The sequence below is a fragment of the Poecilia reticulata genome, linkage group LG15 (assembly GCF_000633615.1).
Source record: "Poecilia reticulata strain Guanapo linkage group LG15, Guppy_female_1.0+MT, whole genome shotgun sequence".
NCBI lineage: Eukaryota > Metazoa > Chordata > Actinopteri > Cyprinodontiformes > Poeciliidae > Poecilia > Poecilia reticulata.
In genome coordinates this window covers 12,069,774-12,078,247 of record NC_024345.1, presented here as the reverse complement: position 1 = coordinate 12,078,247, position 8,474 = coordinate 12,069,774, and the positions used below count along the sequence as shown (strand labels likewise).

Below are 8,474 nucleotides of genomic sequence, written 5' to 3'. Positions count from 1 at the left end.
ATCTATCTATCTATCTATCTATCTATCTATCTATCTATCTATCTATCTATCTATCTATCTATCTATCTATCTATCTATCTATCTATCTATCTATCCCTAAAAGGGACATATTTAAACTGTATATAAACATTTTAAATATATCACTTTGCTTCTAATAAACATGCTTCCCTTTTTTACCCAAATTACAGAAATAAATTAACTAGATAATACATTAAAACTACAAAAATAAAATCCAGATTTTTTTATTTAGATAAAGAGACAGAATTGTGTTAAAACATTCTATATCAAATCCTGTTGCCAACCCATATTTTGCACCAAGGTTTTCTTTGGAGTCTGTGCGTGGGGGTGTGTGTGTGTGTGGGGGGGTCTTTTAGGTTTTACTCATGCAGTCTTGTCTACATTTGCAATGTGCCATTTCCTGGACACAGACAGATAAGCTTGGAAGCAGCACTGAAACAATACCTCTGCTGCAGGCCGTTGCTCCTGACTACACAGAGTCTGACTGGTGAAAAGCAATGATTCACAGAAACGTGCATGTGAATGAGTCATCAGCTTTTCAGATGACCACCTCGGAGGCTGTCTTTGGCTGAAAAAGATTTGACTTCATTCAGCGCCGCTCCGCTCTTTCACCGTCCTCTTGTATCTCTGCCTGTCTCTCTCACACACACACACACACACACACACGCACGCAAACACCAGAGCACACATAAATCTCTCACAATTCACCGAGCAGATTTGTCCTGCTGAGAGATGTGTAATGGAAAAGATAAATGGAGGATAAAGCTAAGGTGACAGGCCTGAGTTCATGCGCGTTTGTGTATTTGCATGTGTGTTTGTGCGAGCCCGCGTGTGTGCGCCGCACAACAGACCAGCAAACCATCTGCTCATCTCCCCTTAATGAACAAAGCAAACAGCAGGAGTCAAGGCTGTCTCCAAATCTGGAGTCTCTTTATTGGTAAGCACACACACACACACATGCACACATCTCCGCATTGTTTAATCTGATTATCTTTGATTGAGAACAGGGGCGAAGCAACCTTTTTAAACCTCACTCCCACATCAGTGACAGAGAAGGTCTGAAACACAATTAGCAAGCTGTTACTGAGCTCTGCTTTGCAGTCACATCTGACCACAGGCAGCCAAATAGACCTAATGGGTGGGAACTAACCAATGGGAACTAATTTAACTGCATCTGCAGGATGATGGGGAAACGCAACACTGTTAGACAGCTGTTCGCCATATCTTTTCAAATGTACTTGGACGAAACATACGCGCCGGATCAAATGGCTGAGGGAGTGAGCACAGCCTGGCAACGGGGAACACACACTGATGTGAATGAAACCGGCAGCCAGTGAACTTAAAGACAAAGCAGGCTCTCTGCAGAGGAAGTCTGGCCCTTGACGAGATACGACACTGTGCACATTAGGCCAGAGGACCAGAAGAAAAAGTAATTAATCTGGACTTTTTGTAGCCATATCCTGCTTTAGACCCTAAGGACAATTAACACTGTTACCCCCTCTGTCAGACAGTGAATCACATGACTTCAAGACATAAAACATTTCCTGCGCTGCCGGCCAAACAGTTATAAATACATCATAATACGCAAATGGCCGTCAACGACAATGTGGCTAAAGATGAAACATGATTACATCTGGGCTTCAGGGCAATGGAATACCCTGATATGGGTTAAATGATAATAGCAGGGTGGCATCATGGGTAAAATGAGCACTCAACAGGAGAACGATCTGGACACATGATCTGCCCTGATAAAATGCTCATGAACCTTACACTAAATTCCAGCTAGGAGAAGGGAGCGCATCGTTAGACGAGTGGAGCTCTCAGCCTGCGGGTTGGAGGTTTGCTAATAGAGACTGAAATAAAAAATTAAAAAAAATTTTGCATATATGAAGGTTTCCGTTATAACCTCTGTGGGAGTGTAACAAAATGTAATTGGCTGGAAATTATTACATAAAAAATAAGAAACATAAAACATTGTATTGATCATATAAAAAAAACAAACAGGATTTGTTCCATTTGCTTTTAGTGTGTTGCACTTATGTCTTTGTTTTTATAACAAATAGGGTCGTATTTTGATTGTTTCATATTCCCATGTGTATGATTTGAATAAAAAAATAATTTTGAAAAAGTTATACAATATCTAAATGCTTTACATAAATAATAAAAAATCAGCAATTATTGCTACTGCTGCTAAACTAACCACACTGATAATCTGGAGTCTTTTAGATTTTTATTGTTCTAACATTTACACTTAACACAATTTTTTTTAAGGTGTCATAAAAGAAACACACTATGAAACACAAAGTTGAATGCAAACAGACTTTAGCTGCTTTGATGTGGAACGTGATGTTGGATGAATGAGAAGCAAGTTCCTGCCTTCAAATAATGTTAAGTGTGCGCATCTGTGAGGGCAGTAGTAGTTGCGTGCATGAGTGTGTGTGTGTGTGGGCGTGTGTGTGTGTGTGTGCGTGTGTGTGCGCATTATTACAGTAAAGCTAATGGTATCTGTAAAAAATGTAGTGACTTAGATTTTGATACACAGACTTCAGAAAGAGTGCGATATAAATACCTAGTAGATTTAGTTGTCATTTTGAGTGTTTATTGCACAGAATACTGCACCTTTGTTGTGGTTCTGCTCCTTCTAAAGCAACACATTTATCACAAACTGAGCTTTTGTTTTTGTTTGACTACTTTTTTTTTGTACTCTGCTGGGATGGCGCTTATTGCTTGACAATTTTTAAAAATGATCTTAGTAGGAGCGATAGGTGGTTTTTATATCACCACTGTTCCTGTTTTTCTCAAACGGAATGTAGTTAGTCTGAACTTTCTCATAAGCAGTTGAACTGAAATGAATGAATTGAAATGTGTTGTAATCTTCTTTTAATCAGCGGATCATCAGTGGAACGGAATGGGTGGAGGAGGGGAATCTGTGCATAACCCTAACGTCACTCTGTCACTTTCTTCAGCGTCTATAAAAAGAAACGACTTTAAATGACTTGTGAACACATATTTTTGTAATCAAATAGAAAAAAATGGCCCAATTGAAACATTCATCCATTTTCTTGACACTCTTGTCCCTTAGTGGGGTCAGGAGGGTTGCTGGTGCCTATCTCCAGCTAACGTTCCGGGCAAGAGGCGGGGTCACCCTGGACAGGTCACCAGTCTGTCACAGGGCAACACAGAGACACACAGGACAAACAACCATGCACACACACACTCACACCTAGGGGCAATTTAGACAGACCAATTAACCTGACAGTCATGTTTTTGGACTGTGGGAGGAAACCGGAGTACCTGGAGAAAATCCACGCATGCACAGGGAGAACATGCAAACTCCATGCAGAAAGACCGGGGCTGGGAATTGAGCCCAGAACCTTCTTGCTGCAAGGCAACAGTTCTACCAACTGTGCCACTGTGCAGCCCCAATTGAAATATATATAAATATATATACTGTCTAAAAAGACACATTTTTTTCACTGTCACTGTGCCAGTTGCTGCTTTGTGTCAGTTTGGATTACCAAAATTATTTCATATTGTTAGGTGCCACAAAAATGAGAGCGAGAGAGATTGAGAATAGTCATCTGTTAGGATAATTATGTAAAAAAAAAAAAAAAGTATACATCATGGGTATATGCCCCTATCATATTGTCACTCTTTGGGAACTTGTGGGAACCTACATGTCCTGATGCTTCTGTTATACCTGAATTTCTCCACCGTAGGACAATAAACGTTGTTTCTATTCTATTCTATTCTATTCTATTCTATTCTATTCTATTCTATTCTATTCATTGCCGTTTAATAAAACATGAAAGGGTTTAGTGGATATGAATACATTTACAACACACCATAGCCCAATGATAAACAAATGATTTGTCCAAGGTCTTGCCTGCCTCTTGCCTATGGACTGTTGGATATAACAGCTACAACAATCCAAGACGAGATCTGGCAGGCATTAAAAACTGGTAAATTAATGGTTTAAAAAATTATCTGCTTCTTTGTTAAAACCCCTTTTAAAAACAATAATAAACCAGTAAGTAAAACTGCAAATTATAATAAAAACATGATTTAATTAGATCGGATGGATAATTATTATTCAACGTAATGTGCCGACTGAACACAGTTGAAAGGTCAAGTTGGTAAAAACGAAGAATCACAACATGGTACAGCAGCGTCCTCTACCGTTCAACGACCTTCATTCAATCGAACTTTCCAAAGAATGCCTCTTTTTCCCTTCTACGGCTTCCGTAGCAGATTCCTTCCTCCTCTCTCCTTTTCCTTATTGTGGCAACATGGATCATCGTAACAACTTTATTGCGGTGTTTAGGCGTTAATTCCGCTTTGTCTGGGAGTTATTGACTTTTCTCCGGGTTCCTTCCCTCATCTGGACACCATGTTTACCACCACCGGCTCTCGGGGCCTGTGTAAGTGCCGCTTCTACTGAGCCCTGTCACCGCCTCTTAGTTGAAAGCTAACTTCTGTTAGCATGCCGTTGTCATTCATTTACTCCAGGCTGTTATCTGTCAGTTAACAGATTTGTGTTTTTATCAAACGTCATACGTCTCGCTTATTCAAACAGCCCGTCTATTTAGGGGAAGTGTTTTTGTTTAAATGAATGCTTAGGTAAACTGGTGGACTAGTGGCTTTTATCGTAAACTCTTGTTTTGTATTTGTGTGTGTTTTATTTCCCCTTACAGACAAGGCTCCTCTGTGTAAAGGCCTGCTGCTGGTTCTCAATGGGCTGACTGTGATGCTCACCCTGCTGCCACAGTACCAGGACATGTTCGTGTACAGCCTGCAGGCTGTTGCACATCAGCACCAGGCATGTCTGACATCCAGAGGCCAGATGTTCAGTTTTCACCCAATAATTACAACCCTTTATCTGTCTTGTCTTCTGTCAACAGCAGAGCAAACATTAGCTAATTAAATCACCAGGCTTTCTAGTAGGTGGCTATCGCTGCCTACCCTACTAGGTTTATATTCATATCTTGAGTTGTTACAGTTGTGTAGTTTTCTGTACATGTACATTTAGAAATACCTTTTTAAAAAATAATAATAATATAATAAAAGTAACTAGATCATGTTTTAAAGTTTTGTGCAAATAAAGTAAAGTTTGTCTTAACGCACTTGGTAACTTGAAAATAAGAGCATCGCCGAAACGGTTCGAGTAAACACAGGAAGGGTGTGATCCTTTTTAGAGCTCAGGGGTCACAGTGTAAGCCACATAATGACCCCTGAGCAGGAAATACATTTGAATGCTGTGAAAATGCTTTTTATTTGATATTAAAACATTCATTGGGTGTTTAAGGAGCTCTGCTCCTCTGTGTGCTGCAGGTTTGGAGGTTGTTGTGCGGCAGGTTGATCTGTCTGGACGTGAAAGACTCCTTCTGCAGCAGCCTGCTGATTTACAACTTTCGAATCTTTGAGAGGAGGTTTGGCACCAGGAAGTTTGCTGTAAGTATTAATAGTAGGCCTGAATATTGCCAGTAGAGGCAGCTTTGGATCATTCTGCGTTGTGCTGCTACATAACCCCTCGTGTACTCGGGCTTACGGTCACCAAGTAGGTCCTCATGACAAGTAGCCACAGACCATCACACTATCACCACCATGTCTTTTTCTGAAATTCTGTGTTAGTTTTATGCTAGGTATTGTGGCTCACCCTCCAAACAGTTCCTGTTTTGTTCCGTCAGTCCAAAAAGGATTTTCCGATTTCCCCCCCCCCCCAAAGGTTTGGGGATCATTAAGATGTTGTTTTTGTTGCAAATGCCTTTGGTCAGCAGTTGGGTTTGGGTTAGAAACTTTTCCATTGATGTGATTTTTGCCCATTCTCTCTGTTGGAATGGAATCATGAACACTGATATTAACTAAAGTGAGTGCAGATCATCAGATGTTCTGGGTTCTTTCGTGACCTTCCAGGTGCGAGGCCATCGGTCTCCTGGTCGGTCGAGTTCACCATCGTAGGCAAATACTCTCACTGTGGTTCACTAGAAAATCCTAAAAAATAGCTTTGCTGTTGTCTTTAGATCCGGGACGACGTGTTGCTATTTCAGTTCTTGTCTGCTACTTTGTTGTCTGACTGGTCGTATTTGGAGGATTTCTTGATTTGGGAGTATTCAGGATTATGTTTGGTTAGTCAGAGTTAACTATATTCTAACATGTTGCCAGATTGCATGGCTTCTTTCATTAAACAAACAAACAAACAAAAAATCCTCATATGAAAATTGTTTTTTGTATTTGCTCAAATTGTCTTTGATATTAAAATGTATTTGATGATCTGAAACATTCAAATATGAAAAAACGGAAAATCTGTCTGGATATTCACAGTACTGCGCCTCTTTTTTATTTATTTACTGTAATGACAAAATTACTGAAAAAGCAGAACATTTCCATTCTAATCATAAAGGAAGCGTATTTGATCACCATCCAGTCTGTCTGTCATTAACGACTTTCAAAGGAAGAGAACATTTTCACTTCCACAAAACGTCGCCTGTCTTATCATACCTCCATTGGTTTTGCGCAAGGTGTGTTATTCTGATTATCGTAAATGTTTTTATTGTACTTCCAGTCCTTCCTGCTGGGCACTTGGCTTCTCTCTGCTCTGGTGGACTTCCTTCTGGCCCAGGCCTTCCAGTTCCTCTTTGAATATGAAGTGGAGGAACTACCAGCCGGACTGTGAGTAGAAAGCAGGTCCACTGCGTATTTCTGCATGTAAAAGTCATTTTGTTTTTACTTTTGGGAATTTTGAAGGTCTGTTTAAAAAGCTGTATATGTTTTTGGAATATTTAATAAATATGTTTATATTCTATTAAACATAGGCAGAAAATTCTTTAATTTTAACAAATAAATAATGATTAAACCACATCTCTGTCAACACCAAATTTAGAGTTCTTTGACAGACTCTGTTAAATTATTAAGCCTTATTTGGTAAAATTGATACATTAGCTTCAGTCCTTCTTGAATCATCTTGACTCTTTGATGTTTTCCATCCACAGGCTCGCTCCGGTCTTCTCTCTGTTTGTGCCTTTCTACCAGTCGATCCCCAGAATGCCAGTCACTCAGGTCCTGGGACACATCCACATCACCAACAAGACTCTGGTTTACATAGTGGGCCTGCAGGTGAGCCCTCACTTAGAGTCTGTACATGAGTAATTGACTTGCCCTGTGGTTGAGTTCTTAACAACTAAAAGTTTCCAATCAGCCGAACCTTTTTTAAATTTTTTTTAAATATTTCTTTTTGAAATGTTCTCTGTTGCAGCTGCTGACTTCCAGTCCCTTCATGTGGCTCCTTGCACTCAGTGGACTGGTTAGTGATCGTTCTGTTCTTCACTATGCCTTTAAAATGAGACAAAGGGATTACGAGGCAGTATGCTCAGAAGTGTTTTAGGTCTTAGCGACTCTTTCTGACTAAAGAAGCAGGAAGGTCTCAAAATTTCAGCACGTTTTTGTCATGTTTAAGTTGGGGGGGAAAAAAAAGAACTTTTGCATCAGAAGGTTGCATTAAACCAGGTAATCTTCCTTATTGCAACAGTTTTCAGTCTGTGTGCAACGTTTCATTGCAAAACAGACATTATCCCATTTTGCAACTCATACTTTGGGTTTTTCATGATCTCTTAGCCCATGTAAGCATTATGAAATTCCTGAGACGGTGATATTGGCACGAATTAGACTTTTTGTCTTCTCGGTTCATATGTGTGCTTTTCAGATCTCGGGAGGATTGTACCACTCCAATGCACTCTGGTTGCAGAAGGTCTTCTTTGTCCCTGTCTGGGTATCTTCTGTTGGAAAGTACATTCTGGAGCCGCTCTTCTCCAGTGAGTCCAACCGCTAATTATTAGGATAGGAAACCATTCCTTAAGAGTTTTGTTACAAGAAGTGTTTTAAAGCCAGAAAATCATAGACAAATGGTAACAACACTATTAGGTCACAACCTCTTTTTTTTTTATTTTACCATAATTTACGCAGGTACGTTTCACAGTACTTCAATTTCAAGAGAGACCCGTTTCAAAACCAAAACGGAAAGTAACAACATTGTCAAAACAGGAAATAATCAATACTTTGCCAATACAATGTGTGGACCCTAGTACACAACCTTGTGGGACACCTATTGAACTCTCTGCTTACGTTTGGAAAGATAATTTTATAAATATCAGATTGCTCAGTGTAAAACGTTTGTATCCAAAGACCGTGGTACATGCTACATGTCGAGCAAGAGATTACATTGGGTAACATCGTTGGAGTCCAACATCAGAAAACAACTAAAAATATTGGGATACTTTTCAACACCATCATAAAATCTGCTGATGACGATTGTGGGTCTTATTGCGTCTAAGATTAGTTGCTACTTGATCACCGAATGCTGGCTATATCTAAAGTAAAATGGTCCCAAAGTGATTAGGTTCAGTTATTACTACATTGTAATGTTACTATCTATCTACATATATATATATATATATTATTTT

At 39.6% G+C, this 8,474-nt stretch overlaps 1 protein-coding gene across 1 annotated transcript in view; it reads left to right on the top strand.

The window, feature by feature from the left end:
• The first annotated feature begins 4,181 nt into the window (after positions 1–4,181).
• Positions 4,182–8,474, top strand: part of ubac2 (UBA domain containing 2) — a 5,993-nt gene continuing 1,700 nt past the window's right edge. Inside the window, exons 1-7 of the mRNA XM_008429264.2 lie at positions 4,182–4,439; positions 4,713–4,837; positions 5,350–5,469; positions 6,581–6,687; positions 7,008–7,131; positions 7,271–7,318; positions 7,718–7,826. Of these exons, the coding sequence (XP_008427486.1) occupies positions 4,409–4,439; positions 4,713–4,837; positions 5,350–5,469; positions 6,581–6,687; positions 7,008–7,131; positions 7,271–7,318; positions 7,718–7,826 (664 nt within the window). The 5' untranslated portion in view covers positions 4,182–4,408. The remainder of the gene's footprint in view (positions 4,440–4,712; positions 4,838–5,349; positions 5,470–6,580; positions 6,688–7,007; positions 7,132–7,270; positions 7,319–7,717; positions 7,827–8,474) is intronic.